Source organism: Schistocerca gregaria, chromosome 6 (assembly GCF_023897955.1).
Source record: "Schistocerca gregaria isolate iqSchGreg1 chromosome 6, iqSchGreg1.2, whole genome shotgun sequence".
NCBI lineage: Eukaryota > Metazoa > Arthropoda > Insecta > Orthoptera > Acrididae > Schistocerca > Schistocerca gregaria.
The window spans coordinates 274,907,888-274,932,027 of NC_064925.1; the positions used below are offsets into that span (position 1 = coordinate 274,907,888).

The following is a 24,140-nucleotide window of genomic DNA, read 5'->3' on the forward strand; positions in this document are numbered from 1 at the left end:
GGAGCTTATCTTACATTGTATGAGTGAAGCATTGGTTCTCACAAATTTTTGTTAATTTTTTCTGAATATGGCAAGATTTCTTTTAGGATCTTTTTTTTTAATTGCTTTGGCAATTTCAGTTATGTAACTCAGTTAAAGTTTCAATTCCATTTTTAGTTATTTTCCATGATTTTCTGTTAGATGGGTAATGTGTTATGGTTCAGGATTTAATTGTTTTAGCATTGTTCTGCGTACTTAAGCTTTGTAACTCAATTCTATATGTCAGTACCATGTTTCGTAATTTTTAGCTGTAAGTTATTTCTCTCTTGTTTCCAGAGAGAGAGAGATGTCACAATTCTATAATTCATATTATATTTCAGAGCCATGGAAACATTTACTGTGTGTGTGTTGGATCTTTGGGTCCAGTATAACATCACTGGTCAAAGCTGACGGGTGGAATTGTACAGTAGTCGTTATTGGGGTCCCTGCCCTCTCCTACTGTCTCTTTTTCACCATTATTCATGGAGCTCTTCATGGAAGCATTTCAGGAATTTAAATTTCATTCCATGTCTACAAACAACTTGGCTTGTTTAATTATCTTGCCCCATGGAAAAAGGAGCCTTTGCAATTTCCACCTGTACCACAACACACGGCACAGAAACGTACCTCACAGCGGGTCTACGATGCTTTAATGAGTATGTGTCTGATGAGCATGGGGCCATAAGCTGTTGAATCACCTACTTCTTTCTTGTGCTGCAATCCCCTATCTCACACTATCCTTACATCTGCTACATTCTTTACCAGGCCTTAAATAGTACCAAGTAAATATAGCACTGAACATCCTCTGTGCACAGTAAATAACCTACAGTGAAGAAATTTGCATTTTAACTGTTGCATACAAAACACCCAAAAGATAACTGAAAAAATACACATGATTTCATCTTAGCTCTTGAAGGAACGTCATCTCGGAAAAAGTTATGGTGTACAGGTGAGACATGAAACCCTACACCCCACCTTCCTTCCATGTTCTCAATGCTTTCACTCTGGACAAGGGTCGTCCATGTGCATGTCCAAGCCAAAATGCAGAAACTGCCATTGTGAACAACCACCTTTGTGTGAAATTGTACAGAACATCATTGTTCACATTCACTGGGTGTCCAGTATTTAATGAAGGAAAACAAAAGGAAATGTCTGTAATATACTTAGGCAAGGAAAAAATATGGACACATGCATCCATTCAACTTGATGACAAGTTATGCAAAAGTCAGAACTATTACTGCTCCTGCCTCATCTTTTTCAAAACTGAATCAACCAGCACCATCTTTGGGAACCATTTCTTGCATCTAGCTGAAGAAGCAACTCCTCCTCCTGGTTTCCACCAGTGACAGGGTTCCCTATCAAAACCCTTATCTTGGCCATTGGCTGAAGGAGTCTCAGGACTGTGGGTCCTAAAGTTGCTTGCTCTTTGTCAGTTGCTGCTCTGAACAGACAAGACTTTCCAAGAATGCCTCTGTTGTCATCTTTGCTCCTTGTCAGATTGCAATGATGGGATTGCAGGCGGCATGAATCACCTGCGCCATTGGAGCTACTATTCAATATTCTACAGATCCCTCTGCCTCCAGCCAGTCTCGCACAAGACCAGATATCCCAAAAGCTATTCAGGATCACCTAAGAGCCCTATATCACCTCAAGTGAAGACACCCTTCAGTCTGGCCACCTCACTTTTATGCGACTTCACATGAAGTCCCGCTATCTAACTCAACATAGCAAGAAGTAATGCTGGTGGTGCTGTGTGTGGGTTTAGCTCCTTAGCCTTCTGGGCCACCGAAGATGAACAACTCTACCAGGTCTCTTCTGTCATGGTGGTCTTTGTAGTATCAGCACATGGGTTCTTACTGCATGCATTGTGGCCCAGTTAGGAACAGATTCAGCAACCTCTTCTTATACCGCTGCTTTCCAAATACATAAATAACAAGTTGAAGACATCTCCCTCCCTATCACCACTTGCCATAATGTATTATACAGGGTCTCTGTCTCCTAAGAGTCATCAGGTGCATTTTCTCTGGTGTTGCAGAAGATATTTGCAGTTGTGTATTTGCAACATGTAACTGGAATCAGCCCAAACATGTACTGCTCATCATGTCTCGTGTGATGCCCAGGGTCAATGGAAAGTGTCAGTTTATTTCTTGCTGCAAAACAAATGATTCTTAAAGTTGAATTTTATATGCTCATTCAATAAGGTAGTCCTAAATTAGTCTAGTATGATATTTGTTTTAATGACGTGCATTAAAAGGGACAGAAAAACACAAAGATTAACCAGTACTCCAGCAATGACAGCAGTGCCCTGGCCAATGTTGACTGTTATTGCCATAGAGAAGCACTGTTCAGCCACTGCTGGAGTACTGATTATTTTTCATGTTTTACTGTTACTGTTAATACATACCAATCAAACAAATAATTCACTACTCTAATTTGGGACCACTCTATTGAATAGCCACATAAAATTGAGATTTAAAAATAATTTTGCTTGTAATAGACACAAACCAACACTTTCTGTTGATGGGTGTCATAAGAAGAGCATGGTGTCTTTGGGCCATGTGTTACAAAAGTGAAATTAGAAGTATCTGCCAAAATGCCAGAGAAAATGCACCTGACAACCCGAAGGAGAGAAACCCAGTGTAATGAACATTTTACTGATAGAGAACCTGCTCTAGAGACTTGCCTTATGTTATACGATCCCCAAGACCTGATTTGATTTATAATCAGATGATCCAACATCCAAATGTTAATCAAAGGCTAAAATCTGGGTCTTCATCTATATATTCAAAAGGGTAGATAATGAATGTGTGTTAACTAATTCTTGATTAGCCTCACAAAATTGATTTGCAATATGCTAGCAACATGGTTGCCTGCAGATTATGCTGGGTACTCGGGCGTCCCCCCACCCCATCAGTGTGGTTTCCAGAAGAAACAATCCACAGCTGGCCATCTGGTTATGTTGGAAATGACAGTCCAACAGGATTTTTGTAACCACCACGTCATTGCAGTCTTTTCCATGACCTAACACAAGGCATACAACACAGCTTGGCACCATTACATTTTATTCGCCCTCCATCACTGGGGTTTTCAAGGCTCCCTACTGCTTTTTTTCATCAGTTTTTATCCCATCAGTTGTTTTGGGGTGGAATTGGTTCACCACTCAGCTCCCCATGAGTCCAAGAGGATGGTGCCCCACAGGGCTTTGTGCTGAGTATCACACTGTTCATTGCTGTCAAAAGGTCAGCAATCTGCTGAGCCACTGGTCAGTCCAGAGCTGCAAGTCATTGATTTTTGCATTTGGTACAGTTTCCAGTAATTAGACTTGGCTGAATACCAGTACCAAAAGTGCCTCACTCTGAAGGGTCTATACTGGAACCCTTTCCTCTCCTGCAAAAATACGGCTCGTGTATTTATCATACCACAGTCCATCCTGACCTGGAACTCTAATTAGTGGTTGCACACTGTAGCATAGACCCTGTTATTTTGGGACTCCTCTTTGATAAAAACTTGATTTGGCTGCCCCATATTTACAGATTAGCTGCACGTGGGAGCTTAATGCTCTATGGTTTCTAGCCCACACCTCTTGAGGTGCTGATCATACTACCCTCTTCCTTATTCCCAGTAACGATTGAACTGTGTGTGCCAGTTTTATGGCTTGACAGCACGTTTCTCTTTGAAATTGGTAGACCTAGTCCTCCATTGTGCAATGCTACTTCCTCACTAATCCCATAGGCAGTCCCCTTGCAGGAGTGGGAATCTTCCCTCTTCGGTTCTGATGGTACTAGCTCTTGCTCACATGGGCAGTCACCATCTGACAGTTTCCTGATCATACACCTTATCACATTCTTTTTGCTTACAAGGGCATCGACTCTTATGCCTGTCCCTGGTTGGGATTAGCAGTTGGAATGTGCCTATAGGCCCTCTGCTTAACTTCTGTAGAATGTTTCCCTCCACACTCCTCCTTTGTTAGTATCCAGGCCAGAAATTAGGACTAATCTGTTTCAGGATCATAAAGTTTGCTGCACCATGATCGTTTGCCATCTTTCCGTTCTTTAGGGATATCATGGTGCTCTGTCATTTGCACTGATAGCTTTAAAAACATTGATGGTACTTGATGTGCTTTTACATTTCTTACCAGTCAGGAAAAATATTTGTTTCTGGGAAGGTTTAATGTTCTTATGGCAGAACAGCAATTAATAGATCCCTTCTGTTTATCAAACAGACCCCTGTCAACCGCATTTTTAACTTGTAGTGACATGGGAGCAATCTCCAGGCTATTAATAGATGTTACTGTTGCCTCCTTGTAATATTAGCTGTTCACGACTTTCTCTCACACCTTAGTCATAATGCCTGCTCAGTTGTTCTGTGCATCCCAAATCGTGTGAATGTCCCAAGGAACATACTGACAGACTTTTTGGCTAGAAAAGTGATTAATTGCCCCTACATTCTTTTTGACAATCCCAGGTGCAAACAGAGGCCTCTGCTCACTCAGTGACGGATCATCTGCTGGTATGCTGATCCTTTCAATATACTTTGTATCATCAATAAGGCTACTGCAGCTTGGCGCTCTTGCTCCTGTTACTCATGGAAGGAATCCACCATCCTATGTCACCTCCTCATTGACCGAACAACATTAACGCGTAGTCGTATTTTATCTAGTGAGCAGTGAGCAGTTGCAAACCTTCTGGACAGCAGCTCTTATCATGATGAAATGCACTCTTCTTCTGGCTCTCCATGCTAAGCAAGTTCTGCTGTATTCTTTGCATCTAATATTAGTGGACGATTCAACAATTGAATTGGTTCCGTTGTCTCTGTGAAATTGGTTTTTATTCTTAGATATAATGTTTTAAATTACCTTTGGGGTAGTGACACGGGTGATTTGGGTTGGATGTCCCTCAACCCTATCTCTTTTACCAGCTGCCTCAGTCATACATATTTTATTCTGTTTTAATTGCTTTTGGATGTGACTTCCCTCTGTTGAATAGTAGGTGCTGGTCCCCCTCTTTAATATTGTGACTGTAATGAATCTGGGGTGGGAGATCTGCAGGAGAGGCAGCTTCAGTCACATGCAGAGCTGTGAGGAACACAAATGTGCCGCATTTTCTCTGAAAGTCCAATTGAAGTCCATTACATTTTTAATCTTCTGACTTTTCCTGTTATGTCTCTGTGTAACTACACTCCTGGAAATGAAAAAAAGAACACATTGACACCAGTGTGTCACACCCACCATACTTGTTCCGGACACTGCGAGAGGGCTGTACAAGCAATGATCACACGCACAGCACAGCGGACACACCAGGAACCGCGGTGTTGGCCGTCGAATGGCGGTAGCTGCGCAGCATTTGTGCACCGCCGCCGTCAGTGCCAGCCAGTTTGCTGTGGCATACGGAGTTCCATCGCAGTCTTTAACACTGGTAGCATGCCGCGACAGCGTGGACGTGAACCGTATGTGCAGTTGACGGACGTATAGTGGGCATGCGGGAGGCCAGGTGGACTTACCGCCGAATTGCTCAACACGTGGGGCGTGAGGTCTCCACAGTACATCGATGTTGTCGCCAGTGGTCGGCGGAAGGTGCACATGCCCATCGACCTGGGACCGGACCGCAGTGACGCACGGATGCACGCCAAGACCGTAGGATCCTACAGTGCCGTAGGGGACTGCACCGCCATTTCCCAGCAAATTAGGGACACTGTTGCTCCTGGGGTATCGGCGAGGACCATTCGCAACCGTCTCCATGAAGCTGGGCTACGGTCCCGCACACCGTTAGGCCGTCTTCCGCTCACGCCCCAACATCGTACAGCCCGCCTCCAGTGGTGTCGCGACAGGCGTGAATGGAGGGACGAATGGAGACGTGTCGTCTTCAGCGATGAGTCGCTTCTGCCTTGGTGCCAGTGATGGTCGTATGCGTGTTTGGCGCCGTGCAGGTGAGCGCCACAATCAGGTCTGCATACGACCAAGACACACAGGGCCAACACCCGGCATCATGGTGTGGGGAGCGATCTCCTACACTGGCCGTACACCTCTGGTGATCGTCGAGGGGACACTGAATAGTGCACGGTACATCCAAACCGTCATCAAACCCATCGTTCTACCATTCCTAGACCGGCAAGGGAACTTGCTGTTCCGACAGGACAATGCACGTCCGCATGTATCCCGTGCCACCCAACGTGCTCTAGAAAGTGTAAGTAAACTACCCTGGCCAGCAAGATCTCCGGATCTGTCCCCCATTGAGCATGTTTGGGACTGGATGAAGCGTCGTCTCACGCGGTCTGCACGTCCAGCACGAACGCTGGTCCAACTGAGGCGCCAGGTGGAAATGGCATGGCAAGCCGTTCCACAAGACTACATCCAGCATCTCTACGATCGTCTCCATGGGAGAATAGCAGCCTGCATTGCTGCGAAATGTGGATATACACTGTACTAGTGCCGACATTGTGCATGCTCTGTTGCCTGTGTCTATGTGCATGTGGTTCTGTCAGTGTGATCATGTGCATGCTCTGTTGCCTGTGTCTATGTGCCTGTGGTTCTGTCAGTGTGATCATGTGATGTATCTGACCCCAGGAATGTGTCAATAAAGTTTCCCCTTCCTGGGACAATGAATTCATGGTGTTCTTATTTCAATTTCCAGGAGTGTATCTTCATCCTTAACCATTTGAAGATCAGCCACTTGGAAGAATGTCAGACCTAGAAAACTGGCCGTTTATGCCATTATGTAAAGCATTACTGACACACATGTAATTGACATATCTTCAAGTGTGATACAAACCAAAAAAGATTAATTATTCTTCATATGTACTTTGTTTCTTTGATAGGTAAAAAATCTAAAATAATGATTTTTACTTTGTTTCTTTGATGGATAAAAAAATCTTAAAGTAATGAGACAGGAAGTTTAATCATCCTCAAAAAAGTGAGATAAGTTATTGACCAGTATCTTTCTCTTGAGCTTCCAAAATTTCTTGCTCACTCAAAAATATAATGTTTTTGTTGCAGAATTACGAGAAATTTGCAAAGCTTAATTAGCTCATGCGCAAAATTGTCAATGTAATCATATTGGGTCAGTCTTTTACGACAGTAGCTGTTACAGTCACTGTTTCTTTCAAAATAATCATAGAAATTGGCAACAGAAGGTAGCACCTGTCAAGGGACAGGTTGTGAGACATCCACACAGTGTTCTCATAAGGAATGAGTCCAGTGTCTGAGCAATAGTTATTTCATGTGCCAAGAAGATTGCTGTCTGAGCTGTATTCAGGTGCAGTCTTTTGAACACAGCATTGAGCCCTGAACTATACTCAGACTTCATCCTCAAAGTGTAATCAGATTGGCGGGCAGTCGAATGCAGGTAGGGTGTCTCCCGCCACAGATGAGCCCTAGGTGGCCCTTCATCTGCTCTGACCTATGTAATGGCCCAATCCATACCATATACTCTTACCCCTTCGTAAATTATTTCTCAGCTCTGTCATCAGTGTTGTCTTTGGTACTTTGATATTGCTACTCCTATTTACCTTCACCATCCAGTCACATTTCTGGTAAATGTCACTAGCTCCACACAAACAACCCCTTGACCAAGGTACTGATGACCTTGCCGTTTAGTCCATTAACACCCAACCAGCCCACTAGTTACAGAAATGGTTTAAAGGTGGAAATAGAAAAGCGTGCTTTTGTCTCTTGATGTAGAAGTGCACTAGCACTGGTGGGTATCTTTTACCACCACCCTCAGCAGAATAATTCGGCATCACGTATGTCAGTCGAGGGCCTTATTGAATCTGTGATTCAGACAACATTATGGTGGACCTGCAGAAGCTGTGGTGCATCTTCAAAATTGTTTGCAAGGGAGTATCCATCATTAAAATCATATTCGCAAAGAAAAGGATTGACAGATCAGGAAGTAGAACACCTTTGTATTGTTCTTCTCCTAAGTGCAGGGAGTCACTGACCCTGTTGCAGACAATTTTTGCTAAGTTGTCATTAAACCAATCTATCGAGACAACAACAAAGACTTGCTGGGGTCTGCCAAAGAAGATCCTGCTAGGTGGCATGCACGAGGACTTCTATAAAGTTATCTGCTAGTCCGAATTAGTTTACATTGGAGGAAAGTGACTAATATGGCTAAAAGAGCACAAGTGTCGTATACAATTTGGACAACGTAATAAATATATACATATATATATTGCGTGTGACAGCCCTATGAAACATAGCTTTTCACTACGGCAAGAGGATCCAGTTTTGTGATGCTTGTGGCATGCACATCTCTATCCATCATATTTTAACAGAGTGCTTTTTATAATGTGATGCAAGGGCAGAAGCAAATATTGGTGGGGATATACACTCTATTTTACATCTACATCTACATTTATACTCCGCAAGCCACCGAACGGTGTGTGGCGGAGGGCACTTTACGTGCCACTGTCATTACCATCCTTTTCTGTTCTAGTTGTGTATGGTTCGCAGGAAGGACGACTGTCTGAAAGCCTCTGTGCGCACTCGAATCTCTCTAATTTTACATTCGTGATCTCCTCGGGAGGTATAAGTAGGGGGAAGCAATATATTCGATACCTCATCAAGAAACTCGCTCTCTTGAAACCTGGCGAGCAAGCTACACCGCGATGCAGAGCACCTCTCTTGCAGTGTCTGCCACTTGAGTTTGCTAAACATCTCCGTAATGCTATCACGGTTACCAAATAACCCTGTGACGAAATGCGCCGCTCTTCTTTGAATCTTCTCTATCTCCTCCATCAATCCGATCTGGTACGGATCCCACATTGATGAGCAATACTCAAGTATAGATAGGTTGAAGGAGTGTTTTGCAAGCCACCTCCTTTGTTGATGGACTACAGTTTCTAAGGACTCTCCCAATGAATCTCAACCTGGTACCCGCCTTACCAACAATTAATTTTATATGATCATTTCACTTCAAATCATTCCACACACATACTCCCAGATATTTTACAGAAGTAACTGCTACCAGTGTTTGTTCCGCTATCATATAATCTTACAATATAGGATCCTTCTTTCTATGTATTCGAAATACATTTCATTTGTGTATGTTAAGGGTCAGTTGCCACTCCCTGCACCAAGTGCCTATCCGCTGCAGATCTTCCTGCATTTCGCTACAATTTTCTAATGCTGCAACTTCTCTGTATACTACAGCATCATCCGTGAAAAGCCACGTGGAACTTCTGACACTATCTACTAGGTCATTTATATATATTGTGAAAAGCAATGGTCCCATAACACTCCCCTGTGGCACCCAAGAGGTTACCTTAACGTCTGTAGACGTCTCTCCATTGATAACAACATGCTGTGTTCTGTTTGCTAAAAACTCTTCAATCCAGCCACACAGCTGGTCTGATGTTCCATAGGCTCTTACTTTGTTTACCAGGCGACAGTGCGAAACTGTATCGAACGCCTTCCGGAAGTCAAGGAAAATAGCATCTACCTGGGAGCCTGTATCTAATATTTTCTGGGTCTCATGAACAAATAAAGCGAGTTGGGTCTCACACGATCACTGTTTCCAGAATCCATGTTGATTCCTACAGAGTAGATCCTGGGTTTCCAAAAACGACAGGATACTCGAGCAAAAAACATGTTCTAAAATTCTACAACAGATTTTAACTGATGAGGCGAGTGTGACTAAGGTTTTAAAGTTTTGTGATGTCTAGATTCTGGCCTAAACTTTTAGGCTCAAGGTTTTAATGTGTTGCAGAGTTGCTGTCTCCTCCTTTTTTACCCTTGCAGTCAGCCAGCCTCATCCATCTGTTATATTGTTTTAGCTCCTTATACCACTTTCTTCCTGTGTAGTTAATGTTTTACTACCGAAGCAATACTTCATTCCGTGATCCTGTGCGGGCACGCACATAGTTTTCCAACTTCTGTTACCTGTGTTTCATGTGCCGTTTTATCTTCCTGTTTTGTGTATTTTACTGACACTCCTTTCAATCTGTTTTTGCTCAGGTGCTACAGACCTTGCTGTCATGTGCCCATACAAACATGTCCATCCATCTATCCATTCAGTCAAAGTGTGACAGAACACCAGAATAAATGTGATAAACAAATACAGTTAGCGATAGCTCTGATGCTAGTTAAGCTGTCAGTTATCTTGAAAAGAAAGATAAAAGAAGTGATGAAGATAGCCAGTATCAAAGCACCACGGAAAAGGCCTGCAGCATGCATCGGGGCTCCGGAACCAGGAGGAGAGGCAGTAGACAGACACATCCACAAGGGGGGTGAGTCTGGCCTGCCATAGGGACATCCTTCGAGGCTGGGATAGGCACTGAGGGACACAAAGGCAGCAGAGCTTCAACCCTTGCCTTGGCGCAAGGAGGCAGCTGATTATGGTGCTGCACCATCAGCCCCTCACTGGCGTGCTCCATACACAGGCAGCAGTGGTGTTCCACCAGTCCCTCGTTGGTGCCCACCATACAGAGGCAGCAGCCACAGATCATGACCAGAATCCACTTTGGGTGACGACCAAACATACTAGCGCAGACCGTGGAGCCAGGAGCGAATTTCGATGAGGACTACACGGATGCTGGTGGGTTGGCACGAGCAACTGCAGAAGCATACATGGCTGGCGACCGTAGGGCATCTCAGCTGGACTCTGGTCCCTCACCTGCATAAAAACTCAAGAAGTACGTCAAGGTGTCATCTGTGAAAGATTAAATTACGTACTTCTCCATTTGAAACTTGAACATACGGACAACACAGTTCGCCTCTCCTCCAGTCTTTTTTTTTTGGTGGAGCTGTTACCTGGTGATTGCCTTGATGGCTGCAGAAATTGTGGAAGGTCTGAGACAATATGTAGGCTGTTATCCATCCTAAGCAAGTAAGATAATCTTTCAGTACAAAAATAGTTTTGAGAGGACTGACGTGAAACAGCAGCAGATAACACACAGAAATTTAGAGAAAGCATTGACAACTACCGAGAAATAGTCCCAAAATTCAACAAGGATGCATTCCCATGAACTCTGCGGTGCGGACCACACAGAGAGAGCACTACCGGTTGTGTAACATCTTGAGTGCAGGTGACAAGCCGCACAGGCCAAAACACTTGTCAGTGGGCCAATGACTTGATACGAGAGATCCTTCTGATTGTCAGAGATGGAGGAGGTGAAGCACATCCTGCCTGAGGTCAAAACCCTGGGCAACAGCCCATCTTAGCTAAGAGGACAACACCATCAAACACCAAAAGGCAGTGACGCAGGGGGGCAAAATAGTTATGTAAGGCATCAGAAAGCCTACTTGGAGGCCTGTCTGGCCAACCATGTTGAAAGAGGTGAACAGCTTGATGCAAATCAGATTAGCAGCAGCAGCAACAACAGCAGCAACGATCTGAGAGCCCATAATAGGAAACTCGTACACTGTATGTTGCACCTCAACATCTAATTGAAAACCGAGCTCATCCTGATCATGCTGCATGGTAGGCCAAAATGTATTTCATAGTTATAGTGAGACAGAAAGAAGACCCAAGGTTGGGGGTGATGTACTGATTTGTTGTGCAATGAAGCAGAAGGATTAAACAATGAAGCCAAGTGCTTGTGGTCCGTAATGAGGCAGAAGTTAGGACCGATGCAAGAATACATGAAACTTCCTGAAGGCATAGATGATAGCAAGCACTTCCTTTTCCACTTCAGAGTAGCACTGCTAAGCAGACTTGAGCATTTTCGACGTGTAAGTTATAGGACATTTTGAACTGTCCTCGCAGCAATGTGGAAAAACAGCCTGGCTCAGAGGCCATATTGAGAGGTGTCTGTAGCCAAGACAGAGGTTGGCAGGATGGAAGGAGCAGAATGTGGTTTACATTTTAAAAGTATTAACACATGCTTACAGGCCAGTGACCACTGAAAAAGACTTGTTGTGGAGCAATTCGTCGAAGGATAGCCAAACGTGGCTGCATCCAGAATGAATTTTTGATAGTAGACCATTTTCCCTGTAAATGGTTTCTTTGACATCGGAAGGGCAAGGCAGAGCTGTGACAGTGGCAAAGTGATGACATAAAGGTTTTAAACTATTCTGAGATACCTCAAACCCTAGAAATACAATGGATGATTAAAAAATAGTGTGACTTGACAAAGTTGCACGTTATCCAGACAGTGTGTAAGACTGGGAATAAGGAGCGTAAGTTGCGTAAATGCCCTTGCATGGATGCACCTTTGACAATGATGTCAAGATAGTTGATGCACCCCGGAACGGACATTTTCAATAGTTCCAAAAAAAACCCGAAGGATGTGTTAATCATGAGGAGTCATTTTGAATCCTCATCCAGTGGAACCTGTAAATAGGCTTTATATGAAACAATTTTAAAGGAAAATTGGAGCCTTGCAAGTTTGGCCAGTAACTGATCCTGACGGGGCAAAAGGTAGGTGTCAGTGATAGATTTGATAGCGTTAACAGGAACTTTAGTCACCACAGGCATGAAGCTGATCATTCATTTTTATAACAGTCACGAGGGCAGTAGACCACTCACTTGCCGTAGTAGGCTGTATGACCCCAACAATGTCAGCCTGAATTCTGATTTCGCCTGATCAGTTGAGGCCATTGGAATAGGGCAGATACAGGAAAAGTGTGGCTTGCCATAGGTTTCAGGGTAATGTTGGCTGTAAAATTAAGTTGCACAACCTGATCCATCTGAAAAAAGAGAAAAAATCTCAATCACCAAGAATCTAACTGCTGGAAATGGATCTGGTCGGAAACGAGGTGCGCTACCAGAAAAGTCGAGGAACAAACTGTAGATTTATACAGTGGGAGCCGTAAATTGCCCCAGAATTGGTATACGCTGATTTTTGTAAATCACAAAACGTCAAGTAACTAGAGACAATGGTAGCGATCACGAGTCCACGTGTGTTTTAGAGTTCAACAGTTTCACAGCTACACCCATGTCCATTTATAGTCTAAGCACTTTATCCCTCACTTGCACTTCAGTAATCAGTTATTGTTATTCTTAAGCAGTGCGCCCCCCCCCCCCCCCCAAATCTGAGAATTGACACCCAATGATTAGGAATAGGATCTACTGCAGCACTGAAGTGACGTCACACAAAGGCTCAATTTAATCACCAACAATATGAGATACCATGAAAGAATGAACAATATTTAACACTTAAGCCAAAGAAGTCTTCATACACTGTTGCCCAAGTTGATTCACCTCCTTGTCAGGAGCCAACTGAAGGATGGTGTCACAGATTATAGAATCAGCAGGATTAGCATAGGAATCATAAGCATCAGTAGCAAACTGACATTTGCAACTGAGGCCATGAAGTTTGGCCGCCCAGGCCCGGTAGGACTGGTGGAACTGTTCATGTCAGTGATAGAACGCTACAGGCATTGCAATGGCATGAGCTCTTTACAGTGATAATTTGACAAAAACCAACACATTTCTTCGAATGAAAGCGATGCAGGTTCCTGGAGCAGGCCTAACTGGCAAGACACCTGGTAGACACTAGGAGAAATCCAAGAAAGGAGCAAAGCCTTCCACATATTACATCCGTGACACCAAAGGTGTGGAGGTGATGCTGATACCGTTTCTCATAAGCCTCCCAGTCTTCGTACACGTTGTTGTAAGGGGGAACAGTGGCGGGTACACAGACAGTGGGATAGTTTGTGTAGTCAGTGCGGCAGACAAGTTAGTGATAGCAACTGTATGAGCCTGCCGCGCTTGTGAGTTTTAAGTACTGCCTCTATGGACAGAGGAACCAAAGGAACAATCGATAAACTGAGCACATGGAAGTGAATACCACACTTGTTGCCAATTGTGTCATAATGCTAGACATGACCAATGGTGCAGCCACTAAGAACAGAAGTTTATTGATCCATATTGAAGTAAATGACAAATGTAGAAGCAGTACAGGAAGCAGTAGAACACAATCTGAGCAGGACTGCCAGATGTGCTGTCTTTGTATGGAGGAGGGCTCTGTAGATGGTCTGGCGAATGTCATGCTGGTGTGCACTGATCTTGTGACCCACCAAGGACAGCTTCTGGTGGCCAGTCCGTGTAGCTGCCATAAGCACACTATTTGAAGTGTAGTGTGCTGACAGCCTAGTGCTACAGCACATATCCAAGTGTTGCATACGGGGTTATAGCAAACACCAGAACATGAAAGCATCTTCCTCTTGATATCAGTGATAGCCATTAAATTTCAGTATTAAATTACAATCTGAAAACAAAATCAGCTCCCTTCCCCTCCACTACCAACATCCAATTACATTTTTTATTTATGCTCTTTGGAAAGAATTGTTGGGCAGGAGTGAAGACAGTACTTTCAGTGTTAGGCTGGTGTTACACTATCAGATTTCTTCAACATAGTTGCTTTGTGACATATATTGGACACAATGTAATAGGGAACTTTTGTCAAATATTGTCTTCTGTCAAATTTACTTTATCAGACCTAGCACCTCTCCTTAGATTTGATTAAAAAAAGTGATGGTCTTTTGTGTACATGGAGTGGAGAAGCACATTCAAAATGCAAAGGAGGCCATATTTCAAACTGTAAATATATACAACGGTGTTTTGTAATCTGGTATGAAATAAATGTTTTTCTTTTTTTTTAGGCAGGAAGTTGTAGAGCAAATTAGAATAGTGTGCACTGGTAGATTTGTAGAAGTCAAAACAAGTAAATTTGTAAGACAAGTTAATTGTCAGCACTGATATTTGTTTCTTCATTGAAAAGCGAATTAAAGAACTGAAAATTAGCAAAATATGACACATTAATGATGCAGAAGTGCTAGCTGAAATTGAACAGGAATTGAGTTTCATGCTAAATGTAGTGGAACATGTACTAGCTGTGAGTTAAGATGTACACATAATGAAGAAAGTGTCAGACATGCTGGAGGACTAAATGTTGCAGCCAAGAAAGAGAAACTTGATAGATACATGAAAGACAAAGAAGCAAGGAAAAGGCCAAAAAGTCTTTTGCCAGAATAAATAGCAGCTAATGGCAAATAATATAAAAATTATGCTTAGTTTCGAAAGAAATGGGTCTGAAATCAGTAGAGAGATCGGTGTAAAGCCTAAGAAAGTACTTGACAAGCATGCAGGTGTATTCATCAGTTCCTTTTGAACGTAAAACACATCAGATTATTATTCGTTTCTCATGTGAAAGGATTTTTGATGATTTTGGTTACAACTTGGTTTCTGCAAACTGTATACATCACATTGACTCCGGGATATTAGTTTAACATTTCAAACAATATTGAAAAAATCACTGCCTCATTTAGTGACTGGGAACTATGAAGCTAGCAGCATTAAAAAGTAATTTAAGTTTCCCCACTTCTTCCATTCATTTTTGCCTGTCCCAACAGAGATCCTGTTCCCTCAGTACAATGTTTTTCTGTCAGTAATGATTCCGTGTTATCTCTGCCAGATGTCAAGTTTTTTAATTTATTTGAAATCCCAAGTATCTTTTTAATGTGGTTTCATGAAAGACTTTTGCATGTGTGTTGCATTTACACCATTAAATATGGATCAGGACGAAGAGGAGAAACCCCATGCTTGTTTCTGTGAGATCCTTTTGCCACTGCCTTTGTGATGGATGCTTTGTATGATGTGGAAAGACAAATAGACCTAATTGCTGTTAGAAAGAAATAAAAACAATAAATAATTTCCAATTGTCAAATGGGTGAAATTTAAATTGTATTAATTTCATATTTTGTACAATGTAAAGAGGATGACAGTAAGAGCAATTTATTCATTTTTTTACAACACGTGTTTATATCTCGTGGCTGGCAGGATGATGAAATTTGCTGTCAACTCATAACTCCCTTTCCAACTGTAATCCAAGCTATGGGCCAAGCTACCATAACTGTTCGCCCTCCAACCCTTCCGTATTGGTGTACTTGAGTAATAGTGAAACTTGGATGGCAGTATATACCAGGATGCAGGCTATAAGCAGGAACAACAAATACGCAAATAAAAGATAGCAATCACAATTCATTCCAATTCTTGAACTTTTCCTTATCCCGCAATCTAGTGATGTCTTTTGGTACTCTCTCTCTAACGGGTCTTTCCGCTGTAATTTATTCTTGTGATTAAAATGACTCTTGGTTTAATGTGATTTATTTCCTTTGTTAGAAATTCAGCTGTGGATTAATTTTCTTTCTAATTTCATCTAAATGTCACTACCTTGTTCTAAAGCTGATTAAAAGCTGGTGATGTTTTCCCCTGGTATTCTAATACATGAAGAGAGACCAAATTTATCATTTACAAATTGCTTGGTATGTAATTAGTGTCTCATAATCAAATAAAATATTGACTTGGGTTCAGACTCAAATAATGAGTTTTGAAGGACAAAATTGTTGCACCTGAATGTTATTTTTATGTAAAAAGCAGCATAAATGTATGGATACAGCGTTACAAACCTATTCAAATACAACAAAAGTTTGTATGTTGATAAAATTTAATGGTATTTCCTCTTGTGTTTCACAAAATTGTCAATTTTTAAGCAAGACAGTTGTTAGCGGCTATTTCAGTATCTTGACTATACCTTGCACCAGGGTCACATGTCAAATGTCACATGATTGTTTGAGCAAGGTTGATACTGTATGATGCGCCTTGGCATATTGGGAAGTCGTGAAGTCTGTTCAAATGAGTCTTCATAATAATTTTATGCAACCTCAATAGCCAAAGGCTTATTTGCAAATGTAAGACAAACTCTATATTAATCTATTAAACAGTCTTTAAACATTGGCCTCAGTAGAAATAGTTTAATCTACGAATATAAGATGACCCAGTATTTTTCGAATGATGAATTTGGGAAAAACCTCGTCTTATCAGGTAAATACAGTATATAATATCTGAACACTGCCTTGGCCCAGTAGTAGTTAAATTACCCTGATGAAGGCCAGTTGCAATAATGGACAAAACATTGATTTTATAAAAAAACAAGATGACAGTCACGTACTTGGAAAAGTTTTTCAAAGAATTTTAATTTTTGTTTAAAACTGTTCATATGCAGAACTTGATCATGCTCTTTTCTTACTTAACTCTCTCCATTTTTTTTTTTTTCAGGACCTTTATGTCTATGTCTCAGAGCAAGAAACATTCAAAGAGTTTGATGAACCAGATGCACTGATTTGGAAGAAGGAGGGCTTAGTATATGGAGACTGGTATTCAGGTCCCAACGGAGATGGTACATACGTTCACAATACTGAGCTTATTGCATCAGAGGTAATGAAATATCTTGTGCAATTTTCTTGTAGCTGTGTAGTAATAAATTCGGTGATTTCTTCTTGTGATCAAGGCTGTTTACCGCCAACTGTTGACCATCTTGTTTTGTATTTTACATAAACAGTTGCAGAAGTGGAGCAGGACTGATCAGTGTCACCTGTTTGTCTTTTTATACGTGAACAAATAGAAATTGCTGGATGAAGCAAGAACAAATTCATGAAAGTAAGAGTTAAGATACAGTCAGAAAATAGACATTTCGCAGATGTCAATCACTGATGAGTGTAATCAACTGCTTCAACTTCTAAAACTGTCACTTATCAACAAAATATTTACCTAAAGAAGATACCAAACCATGTAAATTAATGTACCCATGTATGTTGAGAGGGTAGATAATGTTTGTGGGTGTACGCTGAGCAGGTTGTTTTAATAGACACTGTGCTGTTTCTTGTGGCACATTGTAAGTGGTCTTTTTGCTACTAGAGCAGTAGCTGTGCTTGAAGAGCACTGTTACTAGTTAAGCATTTTTTAATTGTGTACTTTATCATAGTTTTTATTGATCAGAAAATTATTGGTTTTGTTACTGTGATGTGGAAAAATAGTCATAGAATTCTTACTACAGATGTGATCTCTCAGGTTTTCTTGGCATGATTGACTAATAATGTGCTTCTGGGTTGTTGTCTGCTCAGTTGTTGTTTCAATTTTATGCTATGTAGAACACCTGGAAGCACACTGTCATACTACAGATGTAAAGCACAGTTACTAAATGTGTAATTGATCTGTTGATTGAAAGATAAAAAAAAATACTAAACAGATGTTGGTTCAATGTATTTTGTATTTACTAAAAAAAGTCTCAGAATCTCAAGTATCCATGCTTCTGTGTGTAGCACTATTTTTCTAATTAAATATTTTCATTTTCATTCAAAAAATGAGCATATTCATATCTTACAATAAATGCTATGTTCTCTCTCTCCTTTTCTATAGAATGTAAGGAATAATGGATCATTGTATCTTCACGTATTTCTTACAAGACATGGGAAGCCACCAAACCCAGATTCTAACAAGGCTAGAGCTCAAGTTGCATATAATAGAAAAATGTTGAACAAGTTCAAGAAGTTGCGCTATACAAAGACTCACAATTTATTGACGGGAGAGACAGCAGCCACACCAGAAGAAGTAAAGGTAAGGGAGTCTAAATCTAACCTTTAGAAAAGCGTGGTCGGTGCTCGCCACACACAGGTGGTGGTGAGCCGCAGATAGGTTCACACACACACGGCTACTGTTTCTGGCTGCTGGGGGGCTCCTGTGTCTGAAAGCTTAAATGTTAAGCAGTGCCCGTCTACAACTTGATCACAGATCGATGTCGTGAGTAGCAATCTATCTTTTCCAGGTTGTTGTTCCATCCTGGACTTTCCTTGTTTAATTAATCATATCTTTTTTTCCTGTTAAATGCCAAGTCTCTTATTCTCATTTTATTACTCTTGTGCAAGATCCTTGACATGGAAATAGTGATGCTATAGCAGGTAGGAGAATGCGCTAACCTGCCTACATCAACAGTTCTGACATGAGGTGTGCATTGCTCGGCTGAGACCCAAGAAAGTGCGCATTGCTATGGCAGTCATAACATACAAACTCAAAAATTCATCAAATATGGATGTACTTGGCAAAATTATCAGTTGAAGATAGACTTATTTTCGATCTTTCATTCACTGTTTTTGTAATTTCAAACTGACGTGTTTCAGACAGTGTTGCCCATCTTCAGATCATTTCTCTTAACTCTTTTATTACAAGAAATTATCTGAAAATGGATGTTATCGCCTGAAACCAGTAAGTTTGAAGTAATGAACAACAGGTGGAAAATAATCTATTTTCATTCATTCGTAGACATAAATTTATGTAGTGAAATGCACAAATGAGCGGCTCGAGGGCACACAATGGTAAGTACCAAAATCAGTTTTGAGATACTGTGAATTTAATGTCAGAATTTACCTGCAAATTTGAATATATATATTTTTTTTTTCAAACGTTGCTTTTATTCTGTTGTGCATTTTTAACATATGTCTTCGTCTCGCAGATATACATAAAACTGAGAACAGTCTAAAACAAATGAAATACACAAAGTATTACATTATGGTTGCATAGATGTGATTGTTTTACCAACCACACATCATTAAAGATACATGTTGATAGAAAATTACTTATTTACAGCAACTATTCAACACTTTACTCAAACTGCATTGTCATTCATCTCTCTCATCACTGAAGTGTTCTCTGTCTGAAACAGTTAGATTTAGTGACAGGAAAAATCCATGCTGGACTGGAGGTATGTAATCTAAGAGCAACAGGATGCCAAACTTTCTTCTTTTCAGTAAGTCTTGGCCCATTGTATTTAAGTTGAAGGATAGAAACAGGGCATTGCCTTCCATGTTTTCTGAAACTTATTTCGTGCCAGATATCGTGACAGAACATCTCGCTTTATAGATAAAGATGACAGAAGTTCTGAGGTCACCTTCCACATTCCTCAGGTTGACATCTCAACCATTGGCTGTCTGCTTTCTTAAGACAAATGCTTCTTTCTAGTGGCCTATGTGAAAGAAATGCTCTTTTAATATTGTACACAAAAATGAATTCTTATTAGTGTACTGTGGGTCAATCCAACCACTTATCTGGACTGTACACATCTTGTACTTGCCGGTGAACATAATTTTCAGTTGTTGCGAAATCTCTTTCAGAGGGCAACATTGTGTGCTCAGTAACGGGGAAGTGATTTTCAATCACATGAAATCTTCCAGTTGAAAATATACTTCCAAAACTGAACCATGTTCCAGTTCTTATTTTGGCCACAGCAGTTATCAGATATCACAATGAGTCTCTCCTTTTATGTTGTATTCATCAAAGTAATGTAAAAGGAAGCTTAAAATATCCTCTGATCCACAGGCAGCAGTAGTCTCATTCCACAAGAAGCAGTGCCCTTTGTTCTTGCCACAGTCATAAACATTCAGGTTAGGTAACAAAATTTTCCTTTTGTAAAAAGCTGGTTCACATCTTCACCAAGGAACTGAGTGAGTCTACTGCAAATCAAAAGTCACAACGCGAAGATTACTGTCTGCTTCTGCTCGTTTTGTCAGGATTCCAATGTTAGCCAGCTCAGCCTCTGCACGACGTTGATGTAATTCCAACTGACACTAAAGACTTGCTTTCAGCTTGGGGTCAACACTACTCTCGATTTTCAGTTTTAGCGTGTCAAAAGTCTTGAACCTATCGTTCTTTGGTGACTTTACTCCTATGTTAAATTCTTCAGTAAAAATTTGTCTGTACTTTCTGCAGGTACAGGATCTTGTAGTGATCGTAACAGGAGGCGATTGTCGAGTTTGTGCCCACGTACAATCTGCCACCATTGTTTGAGCATTTGTAGTGACACTAGTATTTCAGTATTTTGTCAATGTGTTTCCTGACGTGGTTAAAACTTGTTTGAGTGACGTGGTTAAAACTTGTTTGAGTGACGTGGTTAAAACTTGTTTGAGTGACGTGGTTAAAACTTGTTTGAAAGTAAGCATGTGGACACATGGAATGCTTGCCGTGTGTGTCCTGGTGTGACATGCTCAATCCATTGAGATTTTCTTCTGTATATTTTCCATGCTACCATGATTATTATGCAGACCATGAATGGCAAGAAAGTCTTTCTTGCAGACTTTAATATCACTGCTGCCAACTTCTACATGCTAGAAAATAGTAAATTTCTTAGAGATTCACCAACTACTTTTTGACACCTTGCGACATTACATTTCATTGTACCAACTAAAAATGCATTTTGAACGTTAAAAATCACCTAAACATGCATTTTGAACGTTAAAAATCACCTATTTCCCAAATGTTTCAAACGTTTTCATCACATTTGAATCTCCTACTTTTTCAAAACACTTAAGAGGGCACTGGCAATAACATCTCTCACTTTCTTTACTTACAGTTTCTCTTTACACGAAGCAGTCTTCGCCGAAATTACTCCTCTGCTGTTTAATTTTGCACTTAATATCAAACTTCAGCCTTTTCGGAGACGACCTTTTCGTCTCTTGGAGTGCCCCTTCGTGACTTGTTTGTGCAGCAATACACTGTTCATTGTTTTGGGCAATACAATCTGATTTGCTATTAATATGTATAACAATAAAAATTGCTATTATTGTTACCATTAATATTATTAAATCTAATAATGTGCATGAAAAATGTGCATACACACATCACTTAACCAAAAGTAGTGATTCTAATATAACCTCAGAAATCATGTACTTCAGGAACATGATGATATGTACATGCACTTGCAATTATGTTCATGAAACGTACTAAGTACAGTGTTATGTTCAATCTTGCCATAATCTCAGTAGTAGTACACAGGTTGTTTTTACTAGCCGCCATTTTCTCTGTCGCTTACCTTTATGTTTCCACAACAGACACACACTAGCGCTTACTGGTAAGCTTTGCCTTGTCATCTGTTGAGTGAATTTAGAATTACAAATAAATGTATTGCATTGTGCACCTCACAGGAGGGATCAATAGCAGCCTGTTGCAAAATACACGGTCATGGCGCTTATCATTGTGTTCCTGCGAGCTGCCCAAATTTATTGAGCAGACTCACCTTGGTGCGCACTTCTTGTCAAAGTTAGCTGCTCCAGGCAGATGTTTTTTGTTGGTGCTGCATGTTTTCATGATTATTACTGAGATAAACTGATACTGCAGTGTTCATTTTTTGCTTGCCACTGTAGAAATTGTCACAGAATCATTTAAGTAAAAAGTGTGTGCAATTTGTAAGTTGTTTTATATGTAAATGCCAACCTTGGAATTTTCCTTTGTGAAACATTGCATGTGCTAGATTTGTGAGCTGATTTCAAATTATTGATTTGCTTATTTTACTGTTCACTTTGCTTCTGCGCAATCTTACATTGATTGTATCAGTAGTTGTTTGTATTGTGATCCATTGTGAAATTTCGAACATTTGCGAGCATCCTGATAAAATTGTACTGTAATTGTCAATTGTAAGCTTAAACTTAATTTTGCTCTTGCTTTTTGACGACACTAGACCTATCCTCATTCAAAACAATTGTTCTCTAATTTCCTTGTATAGTAAAGTGAGAAATAAGTTATTTCAAGAATTTCCAGATGCCTACAGAACTATATTTTTGAGAATTTTCGAAGGTGACAAGAGTTATGGGTAACATAATTTGTAACAAATGTGCATTGGCAATTCAGTTATTGCCATAGAATAGACCATTCTAAATTTCAGCGGATACCAATGCAAGTAAACATACTTTTTTGAGAAGTTAACCATTGTTCTGGGCGTTCGTATTATTAAATTGGCCTTTGTAAACTAGTTAATACAGCTGATATTGTAACTAACATAGTGTGTTGCATCTAGTTTTCCCTCAAAGAGGAGCAGCCCTATGTCATCTACAGTTATCATAAATTAATTCTGTTTTTAAAGTTTGCTGTTCAACTTTAATTAATCTCAAAACATTTTAGGAAACCAGTAATTTTTACTGCAGGTTTTTGTGTTGCCTTAATAGCAATCCCGTTTTCTGTATTTGCTTCAGTTCTTGTAGGGAATTAGCAGCTTTTTAGCTCAACAGATTAAAATATGATCAGTAGACTTAGTTATTTGTTCACTGCCTTGTAATAAAGTGCAGGAGCCATGATGCTGTCCCACTGTTAATGCTGTTCTCGAACATAGGAGGAGTTGGTTGACATTTGTAAGCAGCTGGAAATCGCCCAACTACTGTCAAACAAATGGTAGCTGCTGCGAATCGGTGTTGAGATAACTGCAAGTGGCTTGTCAATGGTAGATCTAGGTGTCCTATACAGGGTATACAAGGCTGTTGCAACAAACTGTGCCTGTCATCAAGGCTCTGAGTTCATACTTTTCATCATTCCTGTGATTTGTCAGAGAAGATTGAGAAAACTAGCCTTATGCACAGTGTTTCAATGAAGCTCACAATGCATGGTAGTTTCACGCCAAATGCTTTAGTCTGCTTAATTTCAACCACTACTGGTCACCATTCAAAGGATTTTTAATTGTCTTGTTAGTTCATGTAGCTGCATGAGGCTCAGATTTTGTATATATTTCCACTACTCCTTCTAGCTTGTACACTATATGCACTGAAATTTTAATTTGGGAGCCAAAATTTGAAAATTGTTCATGATAACTTCTTAAATATTCTTTATCTAGTTACTATGGAAATTTTTGTTTTAAAGTTGATAACACCCACATTTTTCTCTTACAGAAAGCAGAGACAATGAAAGAGGAAATAATATCACACTGGCATCCAAATTTGACTGTGAATGTAGTAACAGATCAAACCAGCTGGATCCAAGGATCTGTTCCACCGCCTCTTGATGAATGTAAGTAAATGCTGTGTTAGAAAAAGTTGCAAATAAAATATTCTACTGATTCTTGCTCAAGTAGTTCCTGTTTAAGTAATCAGAATTCAGTCTCAAAAGCTAAGTGCATTATTCTGTTCGGTCTAGGGAATGATAGGAGGATCAGGCTATGTCCTCTGATTTTCCTGCGCATTATCCAGTCTTAGCAAATTGTTTCACATGTGAAATGGTCTTTACATTCTTTGAGTGTACTGACCTTGACGGAAAATGGGTGCTCGTTCCTGACAGTTTATACCACATCTGTGGTGGAGTTGCGTACTAAACTTTGTGATGTCTGCATTTCTTTTAACACACTTGTGTACTGCTATTGTTTCTTAGTCCAATATGAATACTGTAATAGAACTCCAGACAGAAATAGCTTTCCAGATAATCTGCAGTTGTTGATTAAAGTTTTTACTTTCATATAGTGGTCATTAATGTGATTGTGTGTGTGTGTGTGTGTGTGTGTGTGTGTGTGTGTGTGTGTGTGAGAGAGAGAGAGAGAGATTTCTTACTGTGCAATCAGAGAGTTTGTGGTTTTCTCAAAAAAGATCATATCCTAAA

The 24,140-nt window shown here is 40.5% G+C and overlaps 1 protein-coding gene across 1 annotated transcript in view; it reads left to right on the plus strand.

The window, feature by feature from the left end:
* Positions 1-24,140, plus strand: part of LOC126277987 (cleft lip and palate transmembrane protein 1 homolog) — a 41,092-nt gene that overhangs the window by 6,993 nt on the left and 9,959 nt on the right. The window contains exons 3-5 of the mRNA XM_049977651.1: positions 17,016-17,174; positions 18,156-18,353; positions 23,441-23,558. Coding sequence (XP_049833608.1) covers positions 17,016-17,174; positions 18,156-18,353; positions 23,441-23,558 — 475 coding nt within the window. The remainder of the gene's footprint in view (positions 1-17,015; positions 17,175-18,155; positions 18,354-23,440; positions 23,559-24,140) is intronic.